Source organism: Pseudophryne corroboree, chromosome 5 (genome assembly GCF_028390025.1).
Source record: "Pseudophryne corroboree isolate aPseCor3 chromosome 5, aPseCor3.hap2, whole genome shotgun sequence".
Lineage (NCBI taxonomy): Eukaryota > Metazoa > Chordata > Amphibia > Anura > Myobatrachidae > Pseudophryne > Pseudophryne corroboree.
The window spans coordinates 135651045-135668417 of NC_086448.1; the positions used below are offsets into that span (position 1 = coordinate 135651045).

At 40.8% G+C, this 17373-nt stretch overlaps 1 protein-coding gene across 4 annotated transcripts in view; it reads left to right on the plus strand.

The window, feature by feature from the left end:
- HDAC9 (histone deacetylase 9) overlaps positions 1 to 17373 on the plus strand; it is a 1168275-nt gene that overhangs the window by 913771 nt on the left and 237131 nt on the right. For all 4 annotated transcript variants that reach the window (XM_063921745.1, XM_063921748.1, XM_063921746.1 and 1 more), the window contains 2 exons: positions 5420 to 5576; positions 15924 to 16050. In XM_063921745.1, the coding sequence (XP_063777815.1) occupies positions 5420 to 5576; positions 15924 to 16050 (284 nt within the window). The remainder of the gene's footprint in view (positions 1 to 5419; positions 5577 to 15923; positions 16051 to 17373) is intronic.

Here is a 17373-nt window from a genome sequence, read left to right on the forward strand (position 1 = left end):
GAAGCTGCGCATGAGACGTACTTAGACATTCCAACATGACAATGATCCAAAACACAAGGTCAAGTCGACCTGTCATTGGCTACAGCAGAATAAAGTGAAGGTTCTGGAGTGGCCATCTCAGTCTCCTGACCTCAATATCATTGAGCCACTCTGGGGAGATCTCAAACGTGCAGTTCATGCAAGACAGCCCAAGAATTTACAGGAACTGGAGGCTTTTTGCCAAGAAGAATGGGCAGCTTTACCATCTGAGAAAATAAAGAGCCTCATCCACAACTACCACAAAAGACTTCAAGCTGTCATTGATGTTAAAGGGGGCAATATACGGTATTAAGAACTGGGGTATGTAAACTTTTGATCAGGGTCATTTGGGTAGTTTCTGTTGTCATTATGATTTAAAAAGAGTAAACACAGTTGTTTGACAATAAATGGCTTCACCCAACCACTAACCATGAGTGAAAGAAAAGTTTGTGAGTTATCATTCATATTCTCTGACAAATGGCCAGAAAATCAAAAATTCTGCTAGGGTATGTAAACTTATGAGCACAACTATATATATATATATATATATATATATACAGGTTGAGTATCCCTTATCCAAAATGCTTGGGACCAGAGGTATTTTGGATATGGGATTTTTCCGTATTTTGGAATAATTACATACCATAATGAGATATCATGGCGATGGGACCTAAATCTAAGCACAGAATGCATGTATGTTACATATACACCTTATACACACAGCCTGAAGGTCATTTTAGCCAATATTTTTTATAACTTTGTGCATTAAACAAAGTGTGTCTACATTCACATAATTCATTTATGTTTCATATACACCTTAAACACACAGCCTGAAGGTCATTTAATACAATGTTTTTAATAACTTTGTGTATTAAACAAAGATTGTGTACAGTGAGCCATCAAAAAACAAAGGTTTCACTATCTCACTCCCACTCAAAAAAGTCCGTATTTCGGAATATTCCGTATTTCGGAATATTTGGATATGGGATACTCAACCTGTATATACATATATATATATATATATATATAATAGAATGTGTAAGCTGCGTGGAACTCCGTGTCATCAATATGGAGGTCACATGACACATGATGATCTGCTCAGCACAGTTTTATTTGTCAGATGATGCAATAATGAGGGCTGGGCCTGATTAATGTCTTTCCACATCTTAAAGGTTAACTTTGTTTTTTAATTTTGGTAAAATTGTCCCGGGGCCTCTCTCCCTAAACAATCAATGGGGCAGCAGATTTCTTTAATTCAGCAAATCTGTTTCCTGCATAGCTGAGTAGATTTCTCATATTAACAGGGCTTCCATTGTCATTCCTCTTGTCTGTTATCCAAAGAGGAAAAGAGTGACTAGGAATGTTTCTCTTAGGAACATTTACAACTGACTGCGAATGGTTCCCCAGGGCATTGTTTCCATTAAGTTCTTTACAAAGAAATGTGATTTCCAAGAAAGAATTGGTTTTGCAACATGAGCTGCTAGAGATGTGTGTGTGACACAATGTACCACCCATTGCAGTACTTTGGCACGGGACAGGTTAATATATACACTCCTACATGTCTGCCAAGTCTGTAAGATCTAAGCTTACATTTAAGATTAATTGATCACATTATTCTCTTATATATAGACATTAAAGAGAATGACTTTAATTGCAGCATTTTGTTCTGTCATTTAATTGTTAATGCAATTTCAACCTCATACGAAGAACAACATAAGCGTTAAATACAGAATCTATTCCTCATTCGTTACTTTTCTGTAACTAATATGTACGAATACTTCTTGCTGTTTCGTAACATGAGTGCAGACTAGCAGGTGAAGAATAGCTTGTGATCTGGGCATTTAGTGGGTAGACGTCTTAGCTTAGTTTTAGAGGGATGGACACAAGGTTGGACTGACCCACAGGGGTACAGGGGAAATCCCTGGTGGGACCCACTCCCCCCCCCCCCCTCCCAGGAATCAGGTTCCAGACTGTGCACTTGAATTATACATTATATATCTGTTACCTTATACTGTACAGGACTATAGTGTGTTTTCTACAGTGCATCCCTGTTATTAATATGGTACATTATTATGCTTGCACTAGTAGTGTTTACTGTATATATTTATCAAGGGACCCAGACCATGCATTCTATAAGGGTTAGCCAAACCCCCTACAGAGACTGGCCACACCCCTAAGCATGGGCCTTTACCACTGCATTCCCCTGGTGGGCCCTTCATGCCCCAGTCCAACACTAGATGGACATGCACTCCACCTAAATGCTGACCTGTCTATGAGGGAACCATGTAGTCAGTTGTGGCCCTTAGAATCAGGACTCAGATTGCAGTTGTGAGCATGACACTCCTTACCAACGTACAGAGTATTCTGTGGCCGATAATATGGTCTGTGACACCTGATAATCAGTAATGATGTTCTCTTTGTTTCACAACTAATGTTATATATCAGCTCATTTTTGTGCACCATTAGCAATTGTAAGAGCCTCTGTTGACCAAGGGTCAGGACCCAGATCTTGGGTAAGCAAGTAAGCAATTGAGAGTAGGGTACTCCTGCAAACCTATGTTGTAATACCAAGTCATCTGTTAATTACTAATAATAATTTGCTATTGTTTAGTACAAATCTCTTCTTTGAAACAACCTACAGATGTGTCCTCATACATATTTGCTGCAGTCACGCCAAACATCCCCAACTGGCATGCCAGGTCGCGTGAGAATCTTCTAGCTTCGGGCATCTTTTTTTGCTTATTGGCTGAAATTGACTGTGCTGATTAATTTGATAAATGAAACGTGTATATCTGTGTGTGACTGAGTCTCTGAATCTGTACACGAAGTGCTACAATGTAGCAGTCGCAGCTTTTTACCAATACAAGTTCTTTTCTACTCCATATAAAGACTCAGTCACACACAATATATAAGTGTAATATATCAAATTAATCAGCAGAGTCTCCTTCTGCATCCCAGTCACATTGTTTTGCAAAACAAAACAAAAAAGGATGCTCAATGTTAGCACAGTTGCTCAGAACCTTGCAGCTCAGTCACTCCAGGCATCTCGTGCTGCATGGTGTATGAAATTGGATATATGAGGACACATCTGTACAAGCTCCACTATTAGTCTACATTACAAGGCACAGGGGTGAGCCCCATAAGCATTTCTAAGTTATATCTGTATGTGAGCATACCTACTAAGATTGCAGCTCTTTAAATTTGTATAGACTGAAAGGTGGAATGAAGAGTGGACAACCCCCATGGATGTTCCTACTTGATTGTTTAGGGAGAAAAGCCTATTGCATATTTGGGGATTGAGGCCCTATAAGGGGACATACCTCCCAACTTTTCTATCTGTGACACAAACTATCTGCAAGACAGAAACCTCAAATGATCCTTCCTAAATTGGGGACAGGTGGGAGGCAAAGTGATGTACAGTAAGTGAGATGTGACCATGGGCCCTTGGCAATTATTGCTCTTTCTAACCAGTTATCACAAAGAATGTGACCAGCTGTAACTTTATATAAAATTAAAATAAACACACTATTATTATTTACCTGCACCTTCATACCAATACTTCATATCATATATCACTTCCTATAACTCTTTCTACTTGTCTAACGCCTCCTTCTAAACATAATATAATAACCTATGTATATGTGGTTTTTGTATGCCATCAAATTCTGTTTCTGTGTTTAAGTTGTTCTATGTAACCCTAACTCAAACCCCTAAACTAACCCTAATAACCTGACACTGGTCCTTTTTGTTATTATCTGCTGTCAAATTTTATGGGGGGAATTCAAATGTCTGAAAAATCGGTTGGGAGTCTGTTTTTTCCTGTCTATTAGATAGGAAAAAACAGACACCCAACTGACTTTTCAAACATTTGAATTCCCCCCTATGTGTCTATGATTTGTATACATATCGCAGGCATAACATAGGTACACAACTATTCGTGTAGCACTGTGAGCTTTCTCTGGAAGTCTTCTAGTTGAACTTCACTGGTGATGTAGAACTACTGCTAGCAGTCCATGTGATTGCTTTGGAAAAGTAGCTTAACCATACTGTAGGTGGGATGGCTGGGACAGGAAAATAGAGAATATAGATAATGTATGAAAATGATTGATGATAGTATTGCAGAGAATTAATCAGATGTTAAACAAATCTTATTAATTTTTAAAAAATACCTTTTTCTTCTCTATCGAGTATATTTTATTCAAGATGTTTTGCAAAAGTTAACAATTAAAAATGATATAAGTATGTAAATAATAATAAGCAGTGTTTTATATAGCAACAGTTTTCATTCTAAGCGCTTTCTTAAACTTAACATGTCCAAGACTGAGCTGATCGTCTTCCCACCCTCCCGCACAACCTCGCCTCCCACAATTTAATTATCTGTATATGGCACTACTATCTCCTCTAGCCCCCAAGTACGCTGTCTTGGAGTAATCCTTGACTCCTCCCTCTCCTTCAAACCACACATTCAGCACCTCTCACAAACCTGTCATTTCCATCTCAAAAATATTTCCATGATCAGACTCTTTCTCACCCAGGATGCCACTAAGACTCTTATCCACTCACTGGTCATCTGCAGACTGGACTACTGTAATCTCCTCCTGACTGGCATCCCTAACAAACACCTCTCTCCACTCCAATCTATACTCAATGCTGCTGCCCGGATCATCTTCCTCACCAAACGCACTATGTCCACCTCCCCTCTCTTACTAGCCCTTCACTGGCTCCCCTTCTCCTTCAGAATCCATTTCAAGCTTCTCACACTCACTTACAAAGCCCTCACCCACTCCTCTCCCATCTACATCTCTGACCTTATCTCCCTTTACACTCCCGCCCGTCCTCTTCACTCTGCTAATGCACGCCGCCTCTCATGCCCTTTGATTATTTCCTCCCACTCCCAAGATTTTGCACGTGCTGCTCCCTTTTTTTGGAATTCTTTTCCTCTCCCCCTCACTCTCCACCTCTCTGCAAAACTTCAAACGGGCTCTCAAGACCCACTTCTTCACCAAACCCAGCCGTCTCTCATCCTAAGCCCTCTGTGGCCCACACTCACTTTCTACCCCATCTTTCTACCTCATTACAATGTAAGCTCTCACGAGCAGGGTCCTCTTCCCTCATGTGCTTTTACGTCTCTTAATTAACCTTCTTAATCTTCTTTTCAATACTCCCTTTGATATTACCAAATCCTTCGGTTTCAGCCACCCTGATACTTATTCCAGTGCTGTTTAGTGACGCAGCTATGTTTATATACCCTGTACTTGTCCTATATTGTATTGAACTGTAAGTCACTGTCTTCATGTTTTGCATATTTGTTTACTCTGTAATTGGATGCCGCGGATCCCATGTGGCGCCATATAAATAAATGATAATAATAATAATAATACATCTTTTGTTTGCCCCCAAGTTGCAGCAAGAACTACTGGCCATGAAACAGCAGCAAGAGATCTTAGAGAGAGAGAAGGAGCACAAACTGGAGCAGCAAAGGCAGGAGCAGGAAGCCGAGAAGCATCGGCGCGAGCAACAGCTCTCGCACCTTCGCAGCAAGGAGAGAGTCAAAGAAAGTAAGACTTATGTGCAGTGCATATGTTCAGGCACAAAACTCAAATAGGAACTTCAACATTTGTTTTAATGGGATGTAGTCACGATCCCGGCAGTTGGGATCCTGACAGTCCGGTCAGCATACCGACGCTGGGATCCCGGCCGCCACAATGCCAGCAGGGGGTCGAAGGCTATTCCTACTTGTGGGTGTACACGACTCCCATAGAGTGGAAATAGAACCTGTGGTGAGTGCAGCGAGCCTCCGAACCCGCCATGTGGCGAGCGCAGTGAGCCGCAAGTGGCATCCTTGCGCTCACCCCCCTGCCGGCATGCTGACCACCGTGATCCCCACCGCCGGTATCCCCAACCCTTAATTATCAGTGATAACAAAATAACAGTAAAAAGTAAAATATAATATATATTAGAGATGAGCGGGTTTGGTTTTACTCGGATTTACTCGGGTATTTTGGGTTTTGCTTATTGGCTATCCAAAACGGGATCAGTACTAAATCCCGCTGGACGGGATCCCGGCGGTTGAAATACCGACGCCGGAATCCCGACTACACAATCCCGACACGGGTGGCGAGCAGAACGCAGCCCCTTGCGGGCTCGCTTCACTCGCCACGCTGCGGGCACGGTGCCTTGCTACGCTCGGCACACTATTATATTCTCCCTCTATGGGTGTCGTGGACACTCACGGAGGGAGAATATGTCGGGATTGTGCTGGTCAGGATTCCGGCATTAGTATTTCGACCGCCGGGATTCCACCCGGCGGGATCTTGACCGCCTCCCTCCAAAACGCGTGACATCCGTGATCCAATAAGATGCCGTTTCGAGCCCCGAGTAAATCCGAGTAAAACCGAACCCGCACATCTCTAATATATAGCCATAATTTTTAGTCATTTCAGATAAATCCCTGATTCCTATTTTCCTACCACTTTAATCAAAAATCTAATGATCTGTGCTTCACATAAACACATCTCACAATGAATATGCCACTTTCATTATAAGCTTTGTTTGGCTCATCTGGCCTTGCATTCTTTATAATTTTGTCTTTGTGTGAATAATTGCAAAATGCAATTAAAGTGCATCTGTCGCATACGTACAGTGGCGGCAGCCATATGTTTTAGTATGACGCAGCGGGGTTTCAGGATCAGATCATTTAAAAATATGTACAGCAATCAAATCGACACTTATTTTCATACGTCTGTCTTGCAGCAGCTTACTCAGAGCTTATTGGTGACCTGTTAATCACTGCACTTGTAATTTAGCACCCGTGTTGGCCAATTTTTGCTCCTGTCAAATAAAACATTTATACATACCTCCTAAGCATTCTGACTTTGACAGGAAAGTCCTTATTTGAGGGAACTGTATTGCCATCCCATGATTGTGCCTCCAGCACATTCGGCAATAAAATGTCTTACTGGAGTCATGGCCACACCCATTCCCACCATGAAGTAGCCACGCCTCCAGCGTGTGACAGCTACATACTTCTATCTATTACAAACTCCAAAATGTTTGTGGGGTGGGGTATGTGGATATGTGATTTCCCAGCATCAATAATAAATAGAACTCTTCAAAATACATATAGTATTTAAAAATATATATATATATGTTAAACTTGACATAGTATTTTATTCTTTTCTATCACTGTAAAGTGCTAAAGAACTAAATTTCCTTTTAATTTTATCATACTAAAATTTCAAACTTAATAATTTTATATTTTCAACTATACTACTCCTATTGGAGGAAGCACCACGTCAAAAAAGTATTAGAAACACACAAAAAGGTTCAACAGGCCACATGTAAACCACCTCTCTCACTCGACTAAAAAAACGTCATCAACTCCCCCAATTTTCTGCCTTACCACTATAAAAAAACAAGGTCATCAAACACCCTCGGCCCAAGCTCATTAATCTCAACTGAAAAAAAGTTTATGGTAGGTGGCCTTCTTCACACGCCAAATTCCTCAACCAGCCCCAGCGCTACATACCTATTACAGGGAAACCTACGATGGGGGGTCCCTGTCATAGTGGAAGAATATTCAGGGCTATATGGGGCGGCCCTAAATAAACAGTGCCCCACTTTCTGACACAACCACCCATGCACTACAAAGCACTGAGTCTCTGCCGGGCAATCCTAGCTCTATTTTCCGGGGCAGTAAAGAATGTTAGGATCTTTGGCATGCCAGGTTACCCCCCAAAGTGGTCCCAGTATAGTATTAAGAAGTCTCTAAAGCCCTTGCCCATTTTACAACTATATGGGAAAATTTGTAAAAATATTAAATATTAAGAGTCCTTCCTTTCCTTTCCTTTCCTTCCTTTTTTTTCCGCACTGCCATAAAGATAATGAGACCTGCTCCGCTAGGATCCACTCAGCCAATTACAGGTGGATTTCCCACGCTAGACGCTTGTAATTGGCTGGTGGTGAGAGATAGCCCCTGGGACTCCCTGCTTTGATAACACCTATAGAGCTTAACTGAATTTCTATTGATGTCACTAGAAACAATTACCTGTGCTTTGCCACATCATGTATGTGTATGGTCCATTCCAGTGGTGTAAGTTCGTCACAGTTGCCCGGAGGCAAGTTCATACCAATTGCCCCCCCCCCCCCCCTTATATTTAGATAAATATATGTACTGTATGTATGTGTGCATATATGTATGTGTGTGTTTGTGTGTGTGCATGGAGTGTTCTGAATTTTTTTATATACTGTATATATACATTTCATTGTCTTTTATTTTAAATCACACATTTCTTAGCAGTCATACCCAGGATTAGAACACACTGACAGCAGACACTTTACTGATGGAGCTATTTGCTCCAGTACAGGAAGCATGAGAATTGTAACTATATGAAGTTATGTGTAATTGTCAGAGAAGTAACTCTGAAGAAGAGCCCCCCTTCAGAGCAGGAGCCCGGCGGCAGATGACTCAGTTGCCTCCCAGAGTTCTGCCTCTGGTCCATTCCCATTTATTGACATGTAGGTTTTTCTGTAGAGCACAAACACGCATTCAAATGAATGGGAAAAAGGCATCAATGGTCAGACAGTGTTAACCCTAAAGGGTATCTACAGAATGTGCCCAAGTTTTGACGTGCGTGACGTTCTTTGTGGCAAAATATTTATTCATAACTGCACCAGCCACATATGCTTGCAAGCTTCCAATAGAAAATGTAATACTGTCATTTACAATTACTGATATCATTAACTGTATGAATTCATATTTGTGATGTTCCAATTTTAATATAATAATAATTTCTCCATATTCCTCAATAGAAAAAACTTTTTGCATTATGCTGCACTACTGTGGCAATCCCACGCTGCAACATTTCATTAGGTTAGGAAGCATGCATTCCATTTACATTTCTACAAATGATAATAATTTATAACCGTGGTGAAAGTGTATATATAACTTACTATCGTTGACAGCTATACTAAAGTTTGTACAATAACTAGCTGTGGTCATTCAAATTGCAGCCATGACATATTTTCTTATACCAAGGAAAACATGGTCCAATTCATCTGTAGACCTTTTGCACACACTTAGTAACCTCAAAATGACTGTTCATTTGTTTTTCATTCCCTATTTTCCCAAATCCAGTTACTATTTGCATTTGCAATCAGTGTCTATTACAAAATGTCACTAACCACTAGGCAGCCTTTGGTCACAGACAGGAGCAAATTGTACATGTCAGATTGACCCCCGTGCCACCTATCAGGTTTCATATAAAATACACTCATTTGTTTTTCAAATTGATGGCTGGTAAGTGATGTTTTATAATAAAAGTATCCTAGCTTATTTACAGCTGTCCTGTCCCTCATGCGGAGAAGCCTGTGTTATCGGGATCGAATACTCAAGGATACTAGTCCGTAGTAGCTTACTAACTGCCTATCAGTGGCATTGCCATCAGTCAGTAAAGAAATTCAGATGTTAGTAAATATTGTGTAGTCTCCTGATATACTGCGATCATTATGAAAATGAATAGTTTTATGAAGTAATGGGAAAACACATGGGAGCTTATGCAGAGTTGAACGTGCGGAGTTTGCGGAGCATATTACGTGTTTCGTTTTGGAAAACCACCCTCAAGTGTTTTGGTTCAGATTTGGTTTCGGTAAAATTGATTAAAAAATTGCTATTCATAAAAAATCGATAAACATTTAAAATCACGTCACTTTGCAATCCAAAACCGAAATTTGGATTTAAAATCTGAATTCCAAACCGTGGGAAGATCCGAACCAAGTTTAGTTTTGGAACGGATCTCATCTGGACCAGGTTTAGTTTCAGTTTGGATCAACAAAATTCGGATGGATTCAGATTTCTGGAGAACCGAACCGCACATCTCTAGTGATAATGGCTAGTAGTAAACCAGGCGCATACACTGTTCAGGTGTATGAGGCTTGCTCATTTCCAGATGTGCGCAGTTCTGCTTATACACCATTTTTCTGTACACTTTCCTTCTGAATAATGTATGCCCATTTTAGTTCCAACTACCACATCAGCCCTATAATCTATAATTGGCAGAGGGACACTGTAGCATGGTTCATATAATGCATAAAGTGCAAACCGGTAACTACCTGTATCAAACAAGTAACATATAGGCTACATGTTATAACCAATTTCCTAAAATAATGTATAGTCAAATACAGGTGTGCCCAAGTGACTAATTAATGAGCCCTAGAAAAATGGTTTGATGTGTCGCCATCTGTTGGCTACAAGCAGAGCTGCGCAGCTATACATTTTTATAAGGTATTTGAATTTTCCAAAGAAATATTTATTTAAAGTTCATTAGCAATATTCTTTAAATTGGGAGTATTCCAGATACCCAAATCCCTCCCCTAAAATCATATGTGATTTACTGGCAATCTATAAATTAAGGTGCTCATTTATCAACGAGTGATAAAACTCGTTGTTATTGATAAAACTTGGTGCGTATGATAAATGGTAACAAGTTTTCTACCACTGACTTCACAGCATAAAAAAAAAAATAATATATAGGATATGTCATGAGATATTTACAAAGTTGTCAGTGAAACATATTTGCAAGGGTTCTCTGCCAACAACAGCCTGGGGACACCTACAGTATATGTACATAGAGCTCTCTTCTCACCGGGTTCTCCCAGGGCATTTCTTCCTTTTTCCACTTGGAATCTATAATTTACGTAGGTGTTCACATTTTGAATTGCAAAATTATGGGAGCACTAGATGTTGGCCTTGGAAATTCATAATCAACTTTATCGTTTACAGTATATGTACGTGCAACAAAACTTTGCAGATTACCATAATAATGGATTTTAATGGTTACTAGTTTAGGACATACTGGTATATGCTCTTCACGGTGTATATACAGTCACACACACACGGGAAAATAATATTGTGCTGTGAAACATTATTTATTGATGTTTTTGCTATTGATGCACCCACTAGTTGTATTTGTACTTGTTATTATTAGCATAAAAAGAACCAAAAACAAAAAATCACAGATAACGTTTGTGCTGTTGGGCCTTTTTTTAGGCTTTTGAGACCCAGTGTTTCCTGATTCCAGTTGTATATTTTGTTATTCCTGGAGTAGGTAGGATGTATCCGTTTCTTTAGACACAACAATCATATAAAACATCTTCTTAGCGACCTTGGACATTTTTAGAATTGTGAACATATATCTGCAGGATGTTTTATTGAAAAAAAACCCAAGAAGAGAACTGAAAGTGTCTTGTGCCATGCAGATAAATCAGTTACTGTGCTCTGCTTGCTCACTAGAGGGCGACAAATGCATGCAGCTTCCTCTGAAGATGAATCGCTCATGTCTTGCATCAAAGATAACAGAAATGTGTGTTTTGCATGCAAGTACAAGAGATAACAAAGTACATTCAGAAACATTGATCGTTCAAAATGAATCAGTCAACAATTTATATAAAAATTCAATGCTTCAAACTTTTATTTTGATTTCAGCATTTTCACAGCTATAAAAAAACAACAAACAGAATAAATTAACTATCCAGCAATTATTTATTTATTTATATATTTATTTATTTATTTCATTTTTATAGTGTTAATAATCAGCACAAACAATATAATGACAAAACAATATAAAGACATATATAAAATACATATAAAATACATATACAATATAAAACAATATTAAAAATAATAACCGCTGAACAGCTCTCATTATATAATCAGAAAACTCTGGCTTCCATTGACTAAACATAGTAGGGCTGATGCAGAGTTTGCCTTATACCAGTTTGCTTATATGAAAATGCACTAATGTAATCTGCTCACGTCTAGAAAACAGGCCCGAGCATATGCAGATTTTTTGCATCTGGTGCTTATGAGCGCTTACGCCTGGAGACTTAGGGGGTAATTCTGAGTTGATCGCAGCAGGAATTTTGTTAGCAGTTGGGCAAAACCATGGTGGTCATTCCGAGTTGTTCGCTCGGTAATTTTCTTCGCATCGCAGCGATTTTCTGCTAATTGCGCATGTGCAATGTTCGCACTGCGACTGCGCCAAGTAAATTTGCTATGCAGTTAGGTATTTTACTCACGGCATTATGAGGTTTTTTCTTCGTTCTGGTGATCGTAATATGATTGACAGGAAGTGGGTGTTTCTGGGCGGAAACTGGCCGTTTTATGGCAGTGTGTGAAAAAACGCTACCGTTTCTGGGAAAAATGCGGGAGTGGCTGGAGAAACGGAGGAGTGTCTGGGCGAACGCTGGGTGTGTTTGTGACGTCAAACCAGGAACGACAAGCACTAAAATGATCGCACTGGAAGAGTAAGTCTCGAGCTACTCAGAAACTGCACAGAGAAGTCTTTTCGCAATATTGCGAATCTTTCGTTCGCAATTTTGATAAGCTAAGATTCACTCCCAGTAGGCGGCGGCTTAGCGTGTGCAATGCTGCTAAAAGCAGCTTGCGAGCGAACAACTCGGAATGAGGGCCCATGGGCACTGCAGGTGTGGCAGATATAACATGTGCAGAGAGAGTTAGATTTGGGTGGGTTATATTGTTTCTGTGCAGGGTAAATCATACATGCCGACATTCTGGCTGCTCTCTGCGGGAGAGAGCAGCCAGGTCGGCTCAGCAGGGGGGCAGGGGAGGGCTGTGACGTGGGGAGGAGGTGGACCGGAGGCAGGACGGGGGTGGAGCAGGGGCGGAGTTACCATGTCACATCCTTTAAGCCACGCCCCCCACTCTGTAATGCCGCGATCCCCGGCATTACACTGCAGGGGGCGTGGCTATGATGACGCGATTCAGCAAGAATTGCGTCATCAACTGCCCGGACCGCCCACTTTACACACTAAGTGGGCCGACGGGCAGGGGGACCCCTGATTCCGGGAGACTTGCCTGCTCTTCCGGGGGGCCGGGGGGGTCACCCGATTTTTGGGAGCCTCCCGGCCATTCCGGGAGAGTAGGCAAGTATGGGGTAAATACTGGCTGCTTAATTTTTACACTGCAATTTAGATTTCAGTTTGAACACTCCCCACCCAAATATAACTCTCTCTGCACATGTTATACCTGACCCCCCCGTGTAGTGCACATGCTTTTGCCCAACTGCCAACAAATTATACCCATAGGACAGGGGAGGGGAGGCCTAACGCAGATTATCTCTAAAAGATGCTAGCATAATTTGCTGGTTCCAGAAGCTGGGTGCAAATACACATTGATGAGGACAATTGCCAGCATTAGCTAACTGCTTCTGATTGCCTGCTAATAGGTGCTTTTTTGTATTGCTTGGTCATGTATTATGGTTTTATCAGCTTATTTTAGCTGTCTTTCCTCATTATTACATTATTCACAGCGCCGGAGCAGGTCTCAGTGCCACCACGTGCTGATACCGCCCCCCCCCCTTCCTGTACATGTGACGTCACACAATGTTGCATGGCCGCTAGCAGGAGACAGATTTTCCGGGCTTCCACACACAGGGTGCTGCCAGTGCTACTAGCTACAGAGTGTCAGGGGCTGTGCTAGCAGATACATGGGTTGTGGTGCAGCGACACAGACTCCCTACGGGCATGATTATTTTTGGACTGAATTTGAGAGGTTTTGTCTATTTTATTCACACCTAATAGCAATGAATTATACTGCCGTAAGAAAGTATTTTAAAACATGGTCATGAATGTATCTTATATGCCTGATGTAAATCACGTGCATAAGCTATGGGTGTAGACTTGTGATTTTTGCAACATTGCATTTCCACGCAATTAACATTTTGTTAGTCAGTGCAGTTTTTATGCCTGCAGTCTTAGATGCATTCAAACCAGCATCAGGCCCAGTGTATTAAAATGTTGATAGTCCTGGATTTTACTAATTTTTATAATTATAGCTGTAGGGTTATACAGTGGCAAAGCAATTCCTAGGAAAAACACACTTAAGGCGATATTCAGTTGTCTGAAAAAACATGGTCATTTACTGCAATTGAACTTTTCACTCCTATTGTGTGCAAAAAAGCTGCTTTTCGCAAGTATGCACGCTCCTGTTCTTCGACCTGTTCAATTGCAATGTGCGAAACCGGGATTTGCGCGATCATTTTTGACGGCAAAACCAGTGAAAAGTGTAGGTGAAAGTGGGGAAATCTGCCTGTACCCCCCAAAAAGCCAAAATAGTATAGAATAACAGTACAGAAGTCTATTAGTAGTTATAATAAAAGTATTTGGGGTACTTAAATTAGGTCAAAAGGCTGTTATATACAGTTTTCAACAAAAGTTAAAAAAAATATAGAAAGCAAGTGTTTTTCAGCAAAATAAGTGCTCAGATTAGGGGGTACATTACAATGGGTATAAGTATATATTTGGGTCATTTTAAGCCACTTAAAAAAAACTTCCCAAAAAAAGCCTGATTACTCCCACCTGCAAACCTAAAAACACTTGTCCCACTCATTAAGCACACCAATATGCCTGTCCTATACCTTGTACCCCAGTTTACATAATTTTGCACTGTTTCACCCTAAAATGACATGTACTGTAATTATTGTCCAATTAAAAACATCTATTTAGTCATTCACTGGGGTGTCCCAGGGGTTCTGAACCAAATTCCAACCTTTCCACTTAAAATTGGGATTTTCCTCAACTTTTCACCTGCTAAGAGGTGGTGAAAATAAATTTGCTATAGTACCTGTGAAGAATTATCACTAGCAAATAATTGAATGGGTCCGTTTTCGCGAATTGGGACAAAAGCCCGTTTTTTCGCACAAAACAGGTTATCACAGCAAATTAAATATCCTGCTTAGTAGCTTCTAGTACACAGGCCAAAATATTGCAGAATTCTTGTTTTTATTTTCAATTGGGATTGGTGGAACAGGGAAATCCAAGGGTTCATTATAAACAGAACTACTTTTATAGAACTGAGGATCCTTTGTAACCTTGTACCATGTCCCAATATGAAGTATTGATCAAGCTGGACCACGAAATGTGAAGTAGAGGCCAAATATTTCCGCCAACACCTGCGATTAGTATATTGGAACATCTACTAAGTCTGTCCAAGGTATAATGCCATCTGTAGTAGACTTTAATTGAAATGTAACTTTTGCCATTTGTTCTCTGACGTCACACCGGGGCTCCTCATCTGGGGAGTTCCTATATTTTGACATCTCTGGCCAGGCAACAAAATCAGTAAACACTACATGATCAGGACTGTACCACTCCATAGACCGATGAGAAGGTATCTTGCACAACCTGCGTATATGCACCAGCTCAGTCTCAACCCTTCCCATTAAAATATTGAATAGCTATGACAACTATACTAAATGAGTTTAAGATCGGAAAACATTGTAGATGTTTCTACAGCTATAGGCTGAAAACATAAAGAAAACTTTGTTAAATTACAGAAGTTTACAATGCATGGGCTGAGTTTTTGTTCCCATCCCATAACATAGGTGTAGCAGGGTTTTCACTTAACAGTCATGTAAGCACAAACCCAGATTTAATTGATCTTAGGGGATAGTATTTAATCCATGTTCCAACTGCACACACCACGTATTTTATGCTTTCAGAGTCGCAACATTAATTTAAAATGTTAGCAGTAAGTAATTTCACATCTACCCTATGGGTAAACAAATAGTGTGGGAAGCTAAATTAAATTGTCACTTTTATTGGACTTTCCCTGTAGTGGAGTCTACACTGTGTGAACCAGTTACTTAGAAACAAGCAAAATGAAGGAACACTTCCTAAATTAAGTTTAACCCTTTCTGTGCCCGGGGGGCATGCTGTAACATTAATGTTTATTTATAGTGTCTGATATCTGGCATGAGAATCACATAAAGTGTTCGACTTCTGTCTAGATGGTTATATTGCTCTCCTCAGTTGAAAATGTTGTAAGGTGATTTTTTTTTAAGGTTTTTATTTTTATTTTTTTTCTGTTTTATTCAATTGCATTTCAGGAGCTGTGGCCAGCACGGAGGTAAAGCTGAAACTGCAGGAATTCCTCCTGAGCAAATCTGCAACAAAAGAAACTTCTACAAATGGATCCAATCATTCCATAGGCCGCCATCCCAAGCTTTGGTACACGTACGTCATCATCTCTATCTCAGTCTTATTATTGATAAGGGTGTGACTAATCACATGTATCCGTGATGAACAGACAGACAAAGGCTCCCTGTCTTTGTGTTCTCTCATTGTCCTGCAGCAAAGACTGTCTGTGGATGAGCACTGTACTTTGTCAGTAACCCTTTGTAATCGACTGGGCAAGGCCAATTGTTATTTGTGGGTAAAGGCTTTTATCATTCTTGTTGTGGGATACAGCCTAGTATGTAGGATATGGTGGGGTCAAGTATTCAGCATTTGTTGGGGTGAGACACAGGCTGGTGTTTTTATATTTTTCTGGGCACACAGAGTGGTATAATGGAGGCACAGTGTAATGATCTTTATAAGGGGGCTGCAGGGTGGAGAGCAATGCTTTTTCTAGAGGCGCAGGTGCTTACTATTATTTTATGGGGGCTCAGACTGGTATGTAGTTTTTGGGACACAGACTGGTGTAATCACCTGTAGTACTGAAGCTGTCTATATGTTAGGCACAAGCTGATGTGTGTAATATAACACAGGGGTGGCCAAATTGTTGCCCAGATTTATCAAGCCTTTTGAGAGTGATAAATTGCACAGTGATAACAACCAGCCAATCAGCTCCTACCTGCCATGTTACAGGCTGTGTTTATCAGCTTATTGGTTGGTACTTTATCACCGTGCAATTTATCACTCTCCAAGGCTTGATAAATCTCGATTAAGTTCTCAAGCGTTGGGTATGGTATGCCGCCGGCGGTCAGCATACCGATGCCGGGATCCAGGCCGCCAGAATCCCGGCGGGGGGGGGGGGGGCGAGTGCAACAAAGCCCCTCTGCCGGCTTGCTGCGCTCGTCATGCTGCGGGCTCGGTGGTCACCCATGAGTGGGAATAGCCCCTGTTAGCCGGCTGTCAGCATTGTCAGAGGTCGGGATTTCGGCGTCTGTATCCTGACCACTGACATCCCGATTGCCCGCAATGTAATCACATGCCATTCTCAAGGACCCCTAACAGTTCATGTTTTCCAGATCTTCTGTGTATATTTTAAAATGTGTCAGTTGGTAATGAATGCACATGGGCACCATCTAGGAGATCTAGAAAACATAAACTGTTAGGACTCCTGGAGGACTGAGCTTGGTCACCCATGTTATATAGGGGGATGTATCAAACTTAAGATGGAAAAAAATTGAGAAGCTGCCGAAAACAACAAAAATCAGCTTCTTAGGGTGTGTACACACGGTGAGATCCTTGCTATGCCCGATTTTCACTTGCGATTTCCCTTGAACTCCCTGGAGCCCAGATAGCACAGATTTTGACTAACTTTTCTTGAGATAT